This window comes from Danaus plexippus, chromosome 20 (assembly GCF_018135715.1).
Source record: "Danaus plexippus chromosome 20, MEX_DaPlex, whole genome shotgun sequence".
In the NCBI taxonomy this organism is placed as follows: domain Eukaryota; kingdom Metazoa; phylum Arthropoda; class Insecta; order Lepidoptera; family Nymphalidae; genus Danaus; species Danaus plexippus.
This window is the reverse complement of record NC_083550.1, coordinates 4,966,173-4,985,654: the sequence shown is the minus strand read 5'-3', so window position 1 is coordinate 4,985,654 and position 19,482 is coordinate 4,966,173. Positions and strand designations below refer to the sequence as shown.

Here is a 19,482-nt window from a genome sequence, read left to right as displayed (position 1 = left end):
AATGTTTTCAGAGATGGATAATTACATATTTCTATTTAAAATTATTCCAAGTGAGTTTTAAATTGTCTTTGATATGTCTGTATTAAATGTCACGCTTTATTTAATTAAATATGAAATATGATTAATCTTTTTCTTTCGTGCATTATTAATTTACCAGGGGACTTTATTACTTACTTTGTATCAAATTTATTCCAACAAAAAGAGAAAAAACATTGGTATCTAGGCTTTTTTATAAATGGTAATCAATAATGATTCACTTTCAATATTTTTATTTGCCTTTTAACATCTCTTATGTGTAAGGACAAATTAAAATAATACAGAACTCCTTTTACATTAAAAGTTTTGTTAAAAGCGTGTAAGTAATACTACCTGTGCCAATTAACTTACAAAGTCTAACAAAGTTAATGTAAAAAAAAACTTAACGTGAGTTCAACCAAAGTTAACGGTGAATGTACTTCATATCAGTTTCACACTCAGGGTCAGATTAGTATGTATGATTTCGACACCGACAGTTCATTGACTTACATCTTAATATTTTGACATAATGGATACTGAAATATTGTAAAATTTAGACACGGTTTTTATTTCTAAAAGTGGTTGTTGAGGTAGGTGAAGAGAGCAATGTTTTTTTTTATTTTAAGACAATAATAAAATTTTAATATACCTTATATATTGTAGTACAAAATTATTCTTTTTTGTATCCGAATAAGAAAATACATTAGTCTTCTCGAACGATATCTACCATTGCTAGTTACAATTACCATAGCTAGGTAATGTCTGTATTTAATTCAACCGTAGAATCATAGAGGGCACTGTTACTAGTTACATACAAACCAATTATTATTTATATTAAAGGCAAAAAACCTATAGATACTTGCTTTAAAAAAATCTTTTTTAACCAGTCTCCGTAACTTATAAATCTAATTATGCTCCCAGTACAAATTTAATATAAAACCATTTATTATTCATCAGTTCCTATCAGTCATTTTAAATACTGAAATTTTTCCTGAATTTGAAGAACATATTGCTAAACTTAAAATCACAAAATATTGTATGTAATCAATAGTAAGGAAAATGGATAAATCAAATCAAAAGGACGTGGAAGTGATAAAATTCCTCCCATAGTCTTTATTTGCTACGCCGAAAATTAGTTAAACCTTTGTCAATTATATTTCATTAATCGCTTATCAAGTTAGCTTCCTTTCCTTTCCAAGTGGAAAGAGGTATTAATTACACCACTTCATAAAAAGAGATTAAAAAACAATATACAAAATTAAAGACCCCTATCTATCCTTAATACAATAGGCAAAATCTTCAAAAAAGCAGTAATTAATCAAATTGCATCTGCGATTCATAAATCAAATCCATTTGACCAATATGGCTTCATTAACAAACGTTCAACGCCAACAAACCTGTCGGTATTTACAAATGATGTTTTCTCGTCAAATGATGACAAGCATCAAGTTGACGCAATTTATATTGACTTCGAAAAAGCTTTTGACCGTGTTAACCACATTATTTTACTTCAGAAGCTACAAGCTCTTGGCGTACGTGGTGAATTGCATAGATGTTTTTGTTGCTATGTAACAAAACGAAGGCAAGCGGTGGTTTTGGGAGGGCATGCAGTGATTTCTTTCTTCAAGCTCTGGAGTACCTCAAGGAACAATACTAGGCCCACTGCTATGAAAACCAAAAATTAATTTGAAACCATAATTTTTTAAAGATAAAATCTCTTCCTCATTGCCTCTTAGTTCAACGTGACCTGAATATTTTTGCAAAATATTGTGATAATAGAATATATGATGCCATAATAGTAGTAGAATTAAAATTAATATATTAAAGTGCGCTCACAAAACTTTTTCTAGTGAAATCAATAAATTATGTATAAAAAATTAATAACATTGATATTCCCAAAATCAATTCTGTACATAATCTTGGAGTTCAGTTTGACTCGAAATTTTTAATGAATGTGCAGATACAAATTGCAACTGATAAAGCTTTTGGACAATTGATATACATAAAATTTCAATCTTTCTCTAGTATGGAATGTATTAAAATTGTATACTTTGCATATGTTCGCAGCGTGTTAGAATACGCATCCACAGTTTGGTCACCGCAGTACAATATTTATAAAGACAGAGTAGAAAATATTCAAATAAAATTTATGGAGTGTCTTAGTTACAAGGACCATAAAATATTCGATAGCTATACTGAAGCTTGCCGTCATTACCTTAGAGACACTTCGCAAGCACTATGATATTATGATGCTTTATTTACTTTTGTCCAACGTAATATACTGCAACGAATTGCTATCCTTTTTACAATTTCAAATACCAAAACGTACTCGTAGGACAGCATTTTTAATAGGCTGTCGTTGAGCGCCAAATATAGAAGCAACTGCTTGGTAAATCGTTTAGCCACTACCTACAACAATTTATTTTCTCACTTAGACATATTCAATATGAAGAAACCAGAATATAAAAAGGCTTTAAAAACAGCTACATCTTATTTTTTATTAAGACACATAAATCCATACACACAGACCTACACACGCACACACTCATGCATTCGCACACACAAGCGCATACGCAGAACGTATTTATACTTTTACTGTAACTGTGTAATCTTGTATTGGTCTTAGTATTGTTTAGTTATATTTTAAAATGTCATTATTGTAATCACTGTTGAACTACCGAAATAAATAAATAGAATTAAAATTAATAAAAAAGTATAACACACCAAAAAATGGTGATAAATGTAAAATAATTGACTTATATTTCAGGTGTTTCTGTCGTGTTTTCATTATAATGTTTAACACATTAAAAAAATTGTAAGCGCCTAAATTCGAATAATTAGAATGTTAAGGATAATGTAATAAATGTTTCTCCGGAAATATATGACATCATATTTATTTTTTTACGCCACAAAAATTACATTTGTTATTCTGTACTTATGTCACATTTGATATCGATTTGATCCTAGTGTGCTATTTTCTTTTGACGGAAAATTATACACCAAAAGCTGTGTTTTATTGCTATGAAATTTTTAGTTAATTGGACTGTTGTGACACTAGTCCGCCCATATTACGATTGCCTTTTAAAAAATTTAGTCTGTACAATGTAGATTAAGAAAATGACGGAAAATAGTAGGCAATTTTATGTTTCGTTCTATAATATAATGTTTGTAAGTTTGTACAGATGTAAACTTAAAAAATGTACGTCCGATTTTTAACTATATATATAAATATTATTGACTTTGAAGTCACTGAGATTTTATTAGATATAGTAAATTATCAAAATTGAAAACTGCTTAAACTATAATGTAGATCAAAGAAATAGTCAAAATATTAAAAAATTAATGAGATTATTATCACAAGAACGACTGGAATCTAAATATGTATAAATATATTGTTTTTTAAATGCTATTCTAATAAAGTAATTTAAAAATTATTTCATCACGAAAAGTTGTACAAATCAGACGTACAAAAATATGACATTTAAATTTTTATCAAATCTGGAAAATCCTGATCATCTATTACTAGGCCCAACATTATGGGGCCTCCAAACTTCGGGCATATGGCAACCCTGTAAAAAAAGAGTTAAAATAATCTACAACACAATACATATTATGGCTATACTCTTTGTTTTAAGCCAATATGTAGAGCTTTATTTTATCAGGAATGACTTGGCCATGGCTCTTAAAAACCTGTCTGTAACAATGCTGAGCACTGTTTGCGTTGTTAAGGCCGGGACTTTCATTATTTGGCAAAAATATTGGAAGGATATTTTCAACTATGTCTCAAAATTAGAGAAAAATCAACTTTATAAACCAGACTATCTCACTAAGAATACTATTCGGAAATACACAGAGTATTCTAGATTTGTCACTTATTTTTACTGGACCCTTGTGACAGCTACTGTCTTTTCGCTCATTTTAGCACCTCTAGCATCTTATTTGTCTTCGTTTCAAAATAAGGAATTGGGTGACAGTGGAGCATCTTCATATCCTGAAATTATGAGTTCTTGGGTACCATTCGATAAAACACAAGGCTGTGGGTATCTGGTATTGACTCTTATCCATGTTTTAATATGTTTTTATGGAGGTGGTATTGTTGCTAATTATGATTCGAACGCTGTGGTCCTGATGTGTTTTTTTGCTGGACAGCTAAAAATATTAAAAATAAATTGTGAGAGGCTCTTCGGGAACGGAGAAGAAATCGTAAGTTATAAAGAGGCCGTTGAGAGAATAAGAATTTGTCATCATCATCATATTCTTCTTATCAAGTGACGTATATATTTTAAATATAGCAACCTATTTTTCAAGTTGTAACAAAAATCAAGGCATAAAGCTAATACATTATGTAATTTTTCAGGTATTCAAAAGTTTTTAATTCTTTGCTGTCACCTGTGATGTTTTTATACATCATTATATGTTCTTTAATGATTTGCGCCAGTGCAGTACAATTAACAACAGTGAATATTAAAGTTCCTGTTTATATTTTGATGAAATTCTGATTTGATTGCTAAATATAGATTTATTTTATTTGTGCAGGCAGGCACTACAAGTATGCAGCAGATATGGATTGCAGAATATCTTATAGCTCTTGTAGCGCAACTTTTCCTTTATTGTTGGCATAGCCATAAAGTTTTGCATATGGTAAATATTTTTATTCACCAAGATACGAAACAATAAAAAAAATTATAAGATCAGATTCTCTTAAGTTCTTTTTATAAGTTTCACTGCACTATTTTACCGGCGTAACCCGAAAATGCACTAGGAAGGAGCTCCATATGCATGCATTCTTTTATTAATTACTCAAAGATTGTTCAGTTTTGCTACAGATATATTGCTATAAAAGAATTGTGAGACCTGTGTAAGTGATATTTAGTAAACATATAATTTATACATATATGTATTCTAATACTTTTAGAGCTTGCAAGTGGACAGCGGAGTTTATACAAGTGCATGGTGGTCACAGGATGTGAGGATACGCCGGAGTGTATTACTACTAGGCGGACAGTTGAAAAAGAAAGTTATGTTTACTGCCGGGCCCTTCACAGATCTTAATATTGCTACCTTTGTAGCTGTAAGTCCATAACAAAGATATTTCCTCACTCTGACTAACCAGATGTTCGCTTAGATATTACAAGGTCACATAACTCGCCTTATCCAAGACAACCTTTTTTATTGTTCAGTGTGACTTTTAGGCTATTTTAAAATGACCTGAAAAGTGATTAACACTGCAACGAAATATTGATGTCATAACCACTTCACATCTACCTACTGCGAAAGTATGTTACTCTTAGGAAAGAAATTGCCAACATCAGGACTCTGATTACAACAGCTTTCACATATTATTTCTAGCCCCTATTGTTTTTTAAAACTCTTAATAGCTATGAACATCATTACATTTGTATTCATTGATTAATAAGGTATTTGTTTTACAGATATTAAAAGGTTCCTACAGCTACTACACTTTATTGAGCAAACGGGGCGAGTAATCTGTAAAAAAATATATTAATTTTCAAAAGTTCATATTATAAAAGTGATGTAATTATAATTGATGCTATTTATCACAATAAAATTACACTCAATTCACCATAAAATAGATGCGTACATGATATAATCCAATCTAGTTTTTAGTTCGTCTTTGTAATTATCTTTCAAATCTACAATCTTAATCTTGCCCTCTAGCAAATTTCATTCAAGCTTTTCTATTTAGTCTGAAAATCGATTTCGAAGTTTACAAACAATTCTCTTTAGACACGACCAGAATTGGAAATAGTAAATTTTGCTTTGTTTTAAAGGTTTTGTGAATGGTAACGAATTCTTTAGGAAAAAATACACGATATTGTTCACTTGTACTTCGTTTGAATATAGTAATATAGCAATAGCCATCACCTTTATATTAGTCATCAAGGAAAGCACAATTAAATCAACAAATTCAGTCCTCTCAAGTATACAATGTAGGCGTTAATTCCAAGTGAATGGATAACCAAATAGTTTTTTTTTTATCTTGTCCCCCATTCCAGCTACCAAAACACTAATCTTATCATCTTGTAAGAATAATTAAATACTTATGTTGATTAAAACATAACATTTCTGAATATTAAATTAATACTTATTACATTTTACTCATTATGTATCTCCTAGCAGCTTGTTAAGAAAGGATCTTAATGAGAAATAATGTTTTAGTTAGGCTAATGTATATGATTCAAAAACATTTACTTGGAATACTTCTTGATGTTTCAGTAATATTAAAAATTATTAAAATTATGATTAATATGAAAAATGTGAAGCCAATTTTATTTGATTGCTGTTTATTTTAACCTAAAATGTGTAACTAAATATAACAACATTGGAATTAAAATAAGGAGTTTCAATAATTTTAAATAAATTAAAAATAAACTGACTTTTTAAATTTAAATTCTATAATGATTCGGGTGTTTTTTTAATTTGTGGAACTTTAACTTTGTAAAGTGTACAGCAATGTTTCCATACACTACTGGGTACCAAATATGAAAAGATGAAAATGGTGACAACTGGGAGGGTTAGAAATATTGTTATTTGTTAAAAAAGCTTTTCGTTTTGATAATCTGATAACTGAGTAATGAGAAATAAGAGATTTAAAAAATTTAATTTTTTTTTTACTTTTACATAAAAATAAAATCTAAGATTTTCAGAAATACTACGCGTTTTTTAGGCATAACGATATGGATGCAGCCAAGTTTTTCTTAAGAATTACACATATAATATAAACAAGAACTGGTAAAAACAAATGACATTTACGAGAATAAAATTTTATATTAGTGTGTTTGCTGCGACTCCCAGTTTTATCATTAAATGTATGACAATGTTTTGTTTGAAGTAAAGATATAAATTGTTGTTGGCTTATATTTGATATAACAATAAACTCAACAAATTTTTCCCATAAACACTTTAAAGTACTTAATATGGACATTTCTTACTTCTATGTACTATAGAACTCATTTAATATTTCAGAGGTCCTAAGTTTTGTAATCTCGGTAATTATTCACTCAAACAAACTAACTGTTAAATGAACTAATGAAAATAAACATGGCACTTGAGATTAATATTGCTCTCTGATAACTTTCAAATAACTAAGACAACCTTATTATTAGGGGATGTGCGAGGTACGTCCTCAGGATCGTACTGATTTATTCACGGACTTTAGCATAACCTTACGGTGATATAGAAATTTACTACATAAAAATGTCTCAACATCTGCACAGCACTTCTAGATTACACTACAACTATGACATGGGGTATTTCAATGCGATTCAATAACAAAAAAGCGCTCGGTGAGGATGGTAAATTGACTAAGTTTCTGAAAGCGGAGCGAAATTTCTTTCTAAAGAAACTACTAAAGAAATTCCTTTCTAAAGATAAAAATGAAGTCAAGTCGCAATTGTCTTTTAGTATATTTGACTAAGGCAGGCGCTCCAACTGCATAGGCACAACTTCAAATAAGAGATTGAGGGATGGATACAGCTGGACTGGCTGGTTTTTGGCAAACTCCGTATGTCGAGTTCAGTGCGCTTTCGCGGGGGTAATGAACCTCAGTCCAGTCCAGGGATTACGTACAGTAGTGGGTTTATTACGGCTGATAGTAATGGTTACTTTGTAGACAATACTTAATTAAGCAGAAAAAATATAAATATATATACAGATGTACATATATATGAAAACATAATGAAATACAAAAAAAGAAGAACAAATTGATATAATAATTATTAATATTGAGGAGTGTTATAGATGTACACAAAAACTATACGATCGTTTTTAAATAGGAAATGATTATGATAATACATTTTTCTTAAATACAATATTTTTTTTTGTAATTATCAAAGTCAAGTTTAAGTTTTGTCTCATCCCACTATAACTTAATAACTTGTTTGATATATAAAGAAAAAATTATGATACATGCACAATTTTATTACATAACATTTTTATGCTAAATATAAAAAAGATATGAGTATTCATATTTATACAAATATAAAGTTGGTTTTATTATAACAACGCAATACAATTGGCCACCCAATTTTCTTGACGAGGGTTCCGCAGATTCTTTATTATAAACTACATAAAAAGGAATAACAATATTTTAATATGATGGTTCTTTTACTCACTATTATACTAATCTTGCATCTATAATACAAATCTAATAATATAATAAGTAATTTTAAGAATCGTCTGAAAATAGCAATACTAAGTATCCAAATTATAAAATTTATATTGTTAGATAATGAGATCTAAGACTTTCGCGAGGTTTACTCATTTAAATGAAACTAATATTTTTCGTATATACTACGCGTGCGTTATTTTTGTAAAAAGTACATACTCCCGACGTTCAAGGTTACTTTTCAGCAACCGTGATCACGGGCAGACGAGATTGATTCATATTTTCCAAAAATAAAGCACGCGTAGTATATCCGAAAAATAGTAGTTTCATTTAAATATTGTTATACGTCTTTATTTTCATGGCCTTGGACTTTAGGTGTACAATAAAATAAGACTATGCACTATATTATGTTCATTGACACTATAATTGAGACGTTCAATTCTTAAGAGAAAGTATCAGAACTCTTCCGTAGTTGTTAATTAAATAATTTCATCTTTAATAATACCTTTCCAAATGTTTTTTTTTTTTTATCGTGAAAGTCTTCATGGCCGAATATAAAATTTTAGGGCTGTAGTGCCATTGTGCAAAGCCCTTTGATAGGTGACTCAACATTTTCTTCCTACCTATGATTTAAAGTAAGTGACGAATTGAAGGAGTAAATCTGAGACCGATTAGTACCTGTGGTCGCATAAAGGTGGCGAAGGGGACTTCTACTACTGTCGATGGATAGTAGTCTATGGTGGCTACTTCCACATTTTTATGATCAGTGGTACTGTATTTCAAGGGCAATGTCCAATAAGCTGCCGTGACTAGCCAGTGGGCGAATATTAAATTTCGAGACAAGTATCTATGTTACAAATTAATACCCCTACATACACATATCTAGGCCAATGTCGTGGAGAATAAATTTCTTCCATTTGATATAATGAGATGTAAGATTTTCGCGAGTATTCATTTAAATGAAACTAGTGTTATTCGGATTTACTACGCGGATTATATTATTTAAAAACTACATAATCCCGACGTTTCGGTTACTTTGCAGCAACCGTGATCACGGGCAGACGAGATGTGAGTGTCTTTCAGTTGGTCCTTGTTATTTATCATCTACCGCCATTTGATGTTGGGGTATTTAGACTTTCAAGAATCCTTCCCCCTTCCAAGAAACTTTTTTTTTATTAGTCGATATATAGAGGTATTAAAATACGTTAAAAAAATGATAGTAAATATTTTGAAAATCGAAAATTTTATTGAAATATTATTTAATAACTTAAAATAATGACCGAGTAATAATCTTCCTGGTTCGTGGCTATATTTGATTTTCCTGCATCTGTGTTACTAGAGTGTAGAAGCTATATGAACCCTTCAGGATCTGTCAAGATATATATAGAGGAAGATAATAATTATTATTGTAGTATTAACAAGAATAATATCAAGAAATATAAAAATAAATTAGGTAATTTCAATGCTTTTTATTGTTACTTACGCTTATAAATGTAGCCATAGAAAGTGTCGTGACTGGTCCGGCCTTGAGTATTAATGAGGGGGCTAACTTTCCAGCTAGAATCAAGATTTGTCTCTTAACTTTAACATCACCTCTCCACCAATTACTAGCGTATACCCCACGGTCTACTAAATTACTCTGCCAAGAAAATAGTAATTAACTAATACATTATTTGGTTAGGATTAATTAATATGTTTTTAATTTAAATTGTATTATTTTTGGAATTGAGGGATAAGCATATTTTTTTTATATAAAATTGGAAAAAAAATTTAATAAATATAAAACTTTGCTAAAATATGAAGATAAAGGAAAAGATATTCAACCGGCGCAATTTATTAATTTATGTCTGTTTATGTTTCTTTTGTAAGATTCTCGTTTTAGCAACAAAAAAAAAAAACGCTCAAAATAATTATTAAAAACTCCGAGTCACTATTATTTCAGTCAATTTACCTCATACGTAATTTCATTACTATGCCAACAATACAAAAAGAGCTGCGTAATCAATGCTGTTGTAAATTCTATAACCCATAACTTTTCAGACGTGCTTAAATGACCCTAAAATATTGTTTGTAGTTTACATTTTAACATAGGTATTATTTAAATTCAAAGTACTACAAAGGTATTATTTAAATTCAAAGTACTACAACTGCAATATACTTAACTTACCAGACTTAACTGCACAACACTACAACACATCATAACAGAACATACCAAAACATAAAGGATCATAACAGGTGATGTAATTGAGTTGAATCTATGGTGTTGCCTAAAATATAAGTCCAAAGTATATTTATAAACATATTAGTTAGAATTAAACAATGATGTAGATATTTCAAATACAAACTCCAGTAGAAAGCAATGCAAACGATGACATTCTTCAATATTAGCTAAAACTTTTTCTGTTGGTATCACCTCATTTAAACCAAAAATTCTTTCACATTTATATCGCAATAAAATCTGTTGTCCTTTTAAAAATGACATTATAGCGACTGCGGTCGAGTCATAAACGGCTACAATAGCAGCTCCTTGGGTAGTCATGATAATATGAATAGAAACAGCTATTAGGTAACCGGGCATTTTAGTCTTATCAAATGGAAACCAAGAACTCAAAATCTGGGGATAGAGCTCGGTGCCATTTTGAATGCTTTGTCTGTAGCTTGGCGAAGTAATATATTTTAAAAACGGTGCCGTAACAGTCAAGAGGCTAGTTATACAAATCACTGACCAAAATGAATAGGTTATTACTCTAGAATACAATGTATATCTTTTAATTATTGCAACTAATTTGAAATTTTTGCTTTTTAATTGTTCTTGTTCTAATTTTGATATGCTATTTACTAGATTCTTCCAATGCGGAAGATAATAAATGAACAAGACGGTTTTGCATACTGTTACCAAACTTAATGCGGTTACAGAAACGTTAAAGAGAATTTTCATAAGATCGATCTCCATAGCAAATAGTTCTACGAATTCAGACAGAACGAAGAGAACAGAGGCTAAATGCAAAATATTAAATAAACCGTCACGGATCCTATTCCCACATTGCCAGAGACCGAACCAATAAAGTCCTTGTAAATTTGGGCCCAGGAGAGGGTATTGGGGGCTTTCCAATCGTTCAAAAATTCTAATTATTTTAGAAGCCATTTTATTTGCGTCTCAAACCACAAAAATATAAATATAAATAACTTAAGCCAACAATTCACGTTTTTTGATTGATGGTAATAAAGGTTCGTCACAAAATAAAAAGTATAGGAGAATATATGTTTTTTTCTTCTATTTATAAGATTCCTTATTGATTTAATAGTGTGCAACGGGAGTGAAAAATTTTTTCCCCCAGTTATTTTTCTTGAGTAAAAATATGAAAAAACATAAACTGAGATAAGTCTACTCATGTTTCTTTAATAGCCTTTAGATAAGAAATACCGTGAAATCTTTTACAATTATTTTATAAATTCTAAAAGCACAATGAAAGGAACGAAATGATATTTATAAAAAATTGCATAATGCGATTCATATAATAGTTGCTAATCATGAAATTAGTTTTATCAAGAAAAAAAATTGAATACATAATTGGGTCTAGAAGGTGCTAGGGTATAATTTACGCGGTGAAACGTTGAAGTTGTTTTTTATATACAACATTATTTCTTTGTCGTTTTTATCACCTGATTCTTAAAAAGAAATAAAAAATAATGTTTTTCAAGTTTAATGAGGTAAAAATTTGAAAAAAATAGGTGGGTCAACATTATATTCTGGGTTAACTGCTGCTACTAACTAGTCACATAAATACGCCTTCAGATTTATTGTTTACATTGAATGGAAAAAATATGTATAAAGTATTATGACATTTATTTAAATAATACTTAACCGTAATTCGACGTTGTTTTCATACGTCCCTAAAGCAAGAAGTAACGGTCTTACAGAAAATAGAATAAATTATGTTGATAAGAAATAAGTAAGAATCAGAAATATTGATGAATTGATATAAGTTAGACCAAAAAAAAGGGAACATTTCTTATATTACTATGAATAACTTAATTCCTAAATCTCTTTTACCTCCAAGCATAACTTCAATAATATTTTTTCTTGTCTCTTAACTAAAATCGTCCTTAAAAGCATTCATTACTGTGCGCAATGAAGAAGATTATTTTGTTTTATCAATTGAATTTGCTTTTATTGTTTGTTCGAATCGTCGATTTCCATTCGCATGGGCCAACAGTTCGACTGAAGTTCTCAACAAATTTAGAAAATTTAACATTACAAAGGCAATTTCGAAGAAAGGAAGTTTGTTTTAAAGATGAAAATTTAAGTTTTCAAGCGAAGTAAATAAAAATTGTATTTGTTTTATTTTATGTGGTTAGAACGCAACAAATCTAAGGAAAGCTTTGTGATTTCTGCAGCTTAACTTTGATTGAAATTAAACAAAGAGTGGATTTCTTATAAATCGAAGTTAATTAAAAACGAAATCTGCTATCGAACACTTATCAAGTCTTGTTTGAAATTCAATGGAATGCAGTAACAGCTAAATTCTTATTGCAATAAATTATAAAATATTTCATTACAGCTAAAACAAAACACTGAAATCTTCATGTACATGCAAATTGATCATTGCAAAAGCAATGTTTCCTTAAAAGAGTAATAAGTATAACAAAATTATTTAATAGATAAAAAAAATCTATTCAATGAAGACTTTATACATTTCAAATATTCTTTATGAATAAAAAGATGATTTCAATATTTAAAAAACTATTTGCATATCGACCAGCGATTTTGAAATTGAAACAACATAAAGTGCCCATGAACTAAAGTATTATTCCGTATTCCGTAAGGTAATTATAATGTATCGTAAACCGGTTGACAAAATATGTAGATTTCAGTAAAAAAAAATTTAACCACTTGAGGTGTCAAATAAATTGTGATTCGGAGTCATAGTTGCGTATTTGTTGAATTGAGCTAACTTGAATTTATTTAGTCAATTATTGAAAATAAAACGTAGGGTTGACGTTTAAATGTGTCAATGCAGCTGGAAAACGCAACTAGTCAAGTATCTAAACATTTTTATATAATGAGATCTAAGACCGTCGCGAGTTTTATGAAACTAGTATTATTCGGATTTACTACGCGAATTTTATTATTTGAAACTACATAAACCCGAAGTTTCGGTTACTTTTCAGCAACCGTGATCACGGGCAGACGAGATGATTTTATTTTATATATCATACATTAGGATACAATAAAATATCAAAATCTTCAACTTCATTGTTTACGTCATTTCTATATAAATACGTGAAATGCAAGTCATAAGACTTTGTTATAATGTAGTGAAATCTATTTCTATGAATAAAATTAGATCAAAAGTACATAAACAAAAACACATCTCTTCAAATTTATTGAGTCCATCTTATTTATCATTTCTTATTTCGATACAAATGTACAATGTCTGATAGAAATATATATGTTAATTTTATTTACCAAATATTTCCAATCATTTTGATTGAAAATTTAATAAAAAAAAAACCGTTACATCATATTTTAAACGTGATTAAAAATTTTGGGAATATAGGTATCTTTATTTATATCCTTAGGTGTTTAAAAATCATTAAATTTGTTTAAAACACTTTACTCGTCTTCATGTATGACATTGTTTATCTTAATAAAGCATTTCAAAAATAAAATTATTACCTATATATATGACCATAACAAATTTGTATATTAATACCGGCTAATGCGTTTCACAATGATGACTTACCTTTTAAATTTACGGAAATAAATAAAAATATTATTTAAAAATTTCATTAGTATTGGAGAAATATATGACAAGCATACTCGTATGTACACCATCATCAGCCGTTTGGTGTCCACTGTTGAGCAAAGGCCTCTTCTCATACGAAGAAGGTTAGTGCATTAATCACCTCGCTTGCTCAAGGCGGATTGGCGATGCCCACCTTATAATTTGATATTTAAGTCCAAGTTTCCTCACTATGTTTTTCTTCACTGCCTATCAGTGGTGTCTAAACACTATTAAAAAGTACATTTTACACGGAAAAAATCACATTGGTACTTGCCAGGTTTCGAACCTGCAGCATGAGAGGCGAGCATAATCTGCAGGCATCCGTTATTTTTTTATGTACATATTATATTAGCGCAACAGCATTCATAGCCGTTTACAAGGGATTGTTGTGTGATAAGTATTTAATTTTAGAGGGTAGATGTTTTAGAATTAAAATGATGCTATCAGTTATTTCTTAATAATGTTATTTGTTCTACAGTTCGTTATATAATTTGCATTAAAGAGCAATACATTTTTATTCACATATTGATTTTAAATTTGCGAAGGTAGGTCAATTATTAAGTTTTCGTAAAGCTAGAACATAAATAGTAACCAGTTTGTGATCAATGTTAATCAATCACATTTTATATAAAACATTAAGTTACAGTATAAAGATTGAATGATTTAATAATTAATAACTACAACTTGAGCAATGAATTGTGATTATTTGAATGACTAATATTATTCATAACAACTTAATGTTTAAAATAAAAAGAGTAAATGTAATGACTTCAAAAATAAAACGTTTCTATTCGAAAATTATGATTGTGTGTACACAGTATTATGAAAGCTATCCATGAGGAAGCTTATCTAATTACATGTGAATGTTAAGTTTGAAATAAAGTTGTGCAAGTGAGTGTGAGTGTCTTGTTTTTAAAGTAGATATTTTATAAAATTGAAAAAAGTGATCGTGATGCCAGCTTGCTGACGCCACAGTTCTTTAAAATCTAATTGGACACGCTTCCTCGAGACATGAATACGGTAAGTCGAACAATTAAATAAAATATTAAAGAAAAGAACTTAATCCGATATTTAACATTGATTATGCTGAATGGTCACTACATAGTTTTATAAGGAGTGGTTAAAAAAAAGTACTTTTTGGAAAATATTTCCACCATACCATGTATTAAAAACAATTTTATCCATTTTTTTTTAATAATCGCTTAATCATATCCAAAAACTGAAGACCCACCTAATTTAAAAAAAAAAAAACATTTAATCAAGTAACAATGAATAATTTAACCTCATGTTATGACTAACAAATAAAAAGAGATATATAAACGCGTTGAATAAAAGAAATTGTAAGGCGAAATACATAAATTTCGGAAAATAGGTTAACCTCGTAATGCCGGCATTTAGTTCATTAATTACAGCAAATCTAGAACCGCAAATAATTGTTTCAGAAGTTATTTAGAATGATTTGTATGAGTCAAATAAGGCTTTTATTTTATCAGAATCATATAATTATCGTTCACAAAATTTTTAAAGCACCAGATATATATTTTATTTAGTTGATAAGCAGAAATAAAACATTGTACCATACTTAAAATTCTTATTTCTCTAAAGTAAATAGGGTTTAACAATATTAAAATTTCGGGTAGTAGATTTAATTAGGATTTTTTTTTGAATGTTGCAGAGATCAATTTATAGAACGAGAGGAATCCTATTTTTCTTAAGGAAATTAATTATTTATTTAAGTTTGCAGCAACATTTAAAATCATGTGATAATAATAACATAGAAATTATAAATAAACAAAGACATAGTTATTAGTTTTTTCCTAGATTAATCAAAAGTATTACATAACACAAAGTATAGATTTTAAATTCAATAATCTTTTAAAACAGCGTTACGAGTTGGTTGTCAAAAATTATTTATTAATGAAACCAAAGCGATGTACAAAATTACTATATTATTTTGATACGTACCACGAAACCGACACAAAAATTTTGAAGGGCATTAAGTAAAATATATGTGTCTTAAACAACGTCTAAAAGTGGGGTATATGTATTATGCAAATCAGCATAATAGTCTTAATAACATTTATTAAAGAGCCTTAAAATGATATGCTCTTATCGTTATCTTAATTACATCATCAGATGGTCCCCCTATTATATTTCCCATTCATACATTTATACACATTTCTATACAAATTATAACCGGTATTTAATATCAGCTTTCGAGTCTATAACATTTATTTTAACGTGAAATGAAGAAATATTCATGTTCTGTCGAACCTTTCCACTTGGAAGCTGCTTAGAATTTAATAAAATGTAAATGAAACAGTGAAAAAAGAATGTATAATACTGCGATAGAGAAGATAGTTACTCCCAGTTGGCAAAGGAATGCCAATCGTAGTTGCAGTTTTAGACTGTTCCATTGGTTAACGTCACACATTAAAGCCGCATGAATTACTAAATTTTATTACAAGGAACATTGTGCTAAGATTGTAACTGATATCGTCGGACCAGTTGTGATTATTACAAAGAATATACTTTAAACAATGAGATTATATGACATTATGTTACCAATCGAATTTTTATTTCTAATAATTAATATGATAATGAATTGAAATTGGCATAAAAATACGTTATATTAAAAACGATACAAATACCATCATAGCACATGAATTTTAGAATACAAAATCTAAGTTTAAAGATTTTTGAGATTTAAATTGTTAAAGAAAAATTTATGTCACTGCAATATAATGAAGCTAGACTGTCCATTAATACGGTTGCAATAAGACATAAGCAAAATATTACTTGGTGAAAGATTTGGTGAAATAAGGGATCAAATAACGGCGCAAGTCTAATAATATGCCATTCTTGTGTAACCAAAATAACATTTTTTAATTAGATGTCCAGCGATATTCTTCTATCTCCTAACTACAAGACGTGTTCGTAGCTTAAGTACCTAATAATTTAAGTGTAAATATAGAAGTTACGCCACGGAACTACAAATGTAGATATCTTAAAATTACCAGAACATCTTTTACGGTTATTGCTTATAAAGTTATATAAATGTTAATCACTAACATAATTAATAACTTTGCATATTTTAGTTTATGATTAGTTGGCTAATAAATTCCTTCAAACCTGCATCAACTCAAATATGTAGTAACTTGACTCATTCCCATTCATTCTCTGAAGAGAACATTTGTTTAATTCTCTTTTAATGATTCTCTCTTCGTTTGTTAACGGCATAGTAGGTGTTTATGACAGTTTGTATCATGTGCAATATATAGGGAAAGGAGTTTAAAATCTACCTAACCCAACACTCGCCGATTATCACACTCCTTTGGACTTACTGAGGATACCAGACATCGCCATTTGAAATCAATAGATAAAAACTGTAATCACTGTCAAATAGTGCCACATGAATTACGTTGAATAGAGGTGTGTACTGCCCTGTGTGTTTTTATTAGATTGGATTGAACTGGAAAAATTGTATTTACCTAAAATCGTGATAATGGAAAATCCGTGGTTAGATGAAAGTAATATATTTTCGGATATACTACGCCGATTTTATTATTTTAAAACTATGTGACGGGCACATCTCGTCTGCCCGTGATCACGGTTGCTGAAAAGTAACCGAAACGTCAGTTATGTAGTTTTAAAATAATAAAATCCACGTAGTATATCCGAAAATATATAAGTTTCATTTAAATGAGTAAAACTCGCGAAAGTCTTAGATCTCATTATAATCCGTGGTTAGGTTAAGATAGAAAAAAGATCGGTTTTATCTGAAAGATCGGTTTGATCTGAAAATCTCGTTGTGTGTCTGGTGGAATTGTGAAGATTTAGATTACTTTGAAATTATAACAGGTAGTCGAACTATCAGCACCGAGGTACAGAGTGTAATGTTGATACAAACATATGAGATTTCACGGAGAGATATCTAGGTTTTGTTGGATGAAAGAGAGTTACGTGGAATAGGTAAAAAAATTGGAGGTATTGAATAACCACGATATCAAACATTTAGTCCGGAATTTCCACCGTCGATTACTATTTATTCAGCTAGATGGTGAAATTATTTCATCGTAAAAATTTCGTTCACAGATATTGAAAGTGTATAAGTTTTGTTGCTTCTAGATCCAAAGGAATGTCTTTATCGAGGACTCAAAATGCACTAATTGAGTTAAAACCATTCGAATATTACGGATTTCTTTTTGTATTTTACTTAAAAAACATAGGGAATATTGAAATTAATATTAATTATGAAACATTATCTGTCTTTAAATTAATAATATTCTAAGTAAAACGGGTTGTGTAGTTTACAATGTTAATTTAATGGGCTAGGAGAAATATTCAAAATTTTTTCAATTTATTGAGAACAACATGTCAAAAAAGGTCCTTTTGTTTCTAAAAGTCAATATGCGATTTAATGAAAATTGTGATATGATAAAAAGTATATCTTGATCTAGTAACCCATAAATTTGAATGATATCAAGATGTTTGCTCACATATATTATACTTGTTTGTTTACTTTGATTTTATTATCCGAAGTATAACAAAGTTTTCGTAATAATCCCGGTGGAAATTATATCTGAGGTAGTCAGCTTCACAATTCAATGTTTTTGTTAGTAATAAATCTTTTTATTTAGCTTATTGTTAGCAAAGTTACATATTCCACACTTGAAACTAATATGACACTGTCACTAAAGTTTTATTTATTAAATTATTATCAACATAAAGCCAACTCGATGCCCAATTTTATATACAAAATATGTATATATGTATATTATATGACTATAAGAGATACATGTGTAAAATATTTTGTATGCTATTTATAGTAAAATGTATCTGAAAACATCTACATTTCTCTCCGGCTACAGTCATTCCGTAGAAGATACTAACGCGACGTTTACGCGACGAAGGAATGAGGATGACACGACTGTAAATACGAATTCGATATGTTATAGGAAAAGTAAATCTCTTGATAAGCAAGACAGAATCTGAATTATACTAAAAGGTTATAAAAATAAAATCGCGAAAGTTATAGTAAAATATACGCTATTGTCAATTTTATATTGTATATTGATTTTCTCATTTAATATATTTGATATAAAAATTTAATCTTCACTCTTTGATACAAAACCCTTATAAATAAAATTCTCGTTGGTCGTTTTTATTATGTCAAACAATTATAATGAATCTTTGAAGGTTTCATTTAATAGTATATTTAACCTATTTTACGGTCGATCGTTATTACTTTAGATCGGTAAGAAAGTTTTAAGTTACTTTGATTTAATACTAAAATATCCGACCTCCAATGTCATCTGATATGTTAGCTTAGACTATCACATGTATTGGAGCTTATATTGATCAATGAACAATCCTCAATGAAGAGGAATCTTAATCGAGCGTATAAATTAGTAAAATATGCAGCTTTTTTATGTACTTATGTTTGGTAATTATAGAGCGAGTAGTATAATATATTCTATAGCTAGTATGGCTAGTATGGCGAGTATGGCGAGTATGGCGAGTGTGGCGAGTATGGCGAGTGTGGCGAGT

At 29.4% G+C, this 19,482-nt stretch overlaps 2 protein-coding genes across 2 annotated transcripts; one reads left to right on the top strand and one right to left on the bottom strand.

Annotated features, from left to right (window-relative positions):
* Positions 1-3,477: 3,477 nt before the first annotated feature.
* On the top strand, positions 3,478-6,195 carry LOC116773961 (odorant receptor 82a-like). The gene is made up of 5 exons (XM_032666558.2): positions 3,478-4,283; positions 4,373-4,472; positions 4,552-4,656; positions 4,931-5,086; positions 5,448-6,195. Exons 1-5 carry the CDS (start codon positions 3,490-3,492, stop codon positions 5,499-5,501), a joined length of 1,209 nt encoding a protein of 402 aa, XP_032522449.1. The 5' UTR covers positions 3,478-3,489; the 3' UTR covers positions 5,502-6,195.
* A 3,172-nt stretch (positions 6,196-9,367) lies between these two features.
* On the bottom strand, positions 9,368-11,372 carry LOC116774141 (odorant receptor 82a-like). Its single transcript, XM_032666797.2, has 5 exons — positions 10,489-11,372; positions 10,311-10,410; positions 10,095-10,199; positions 9,627-9,782; positions 9,368-9,512 (listed from the first exon to the last, which is right to left on the bottom strand). Exons 1-5 carry the CDS (start codon positions 11,286-11,288, stop codon positions 9,450-9,452), a joined length of 1,224 nt encoding a protein of 407 aa, XP_032522688.2. The 5' UTR covers positions 11,289-11,372; the 3' UTR covers positions 9,368-9,449.
* Positions 11,373-19,482: the final 8,110 nt, after the last annotated feature.

Excerpts from the sequence above, each read along its gene's own strand:
- LOC116774141 (XM_032666797.2), bottom strand. The coding sequence starts at position 11,288 with ATGGCTTCTAAAATAATTAGAATTTTTGAACGATTGGAAAGCCCCCAA. Across the intron at positions 10,411-10,488 it reads TTGCATTGCTTTCTACTGGA|GCAACACCATAGATTCAACT; the intron begins GTTTGTATTTGA and ends CTTATATTTTAG. Across the intron at positions 10,200-10,310 it reads GTGTTGTGCAGTTAAGTCTG|GGTCATTTAAGCACGTCTGA; the intron begins GTAAGTTAAGTA and ends ACAATATTTTAG.
- LOC116773961 (XM_032666558.2), top strand. The coding sequence starts at position 3,490 with ATGACATTTAAATTTTTATCAAATCTGGAAAATCCTGATCATCTATTA. Across the intron at positions 4,284-4,372 it reads CATCATATTCTTCTTATCAA|GTATTCAAAAGTTTTTAATT; the intron begins GTGACGTATATA and ends GTAATTTTTCAG. Across the intron at positions 4,473-4,551 it reads GTGCAGTACAATTAACAACA|GCAGGCACTACAAGTATGCA; the intron begins GTGAATATTAAA and ends TTATTTGTGCAG.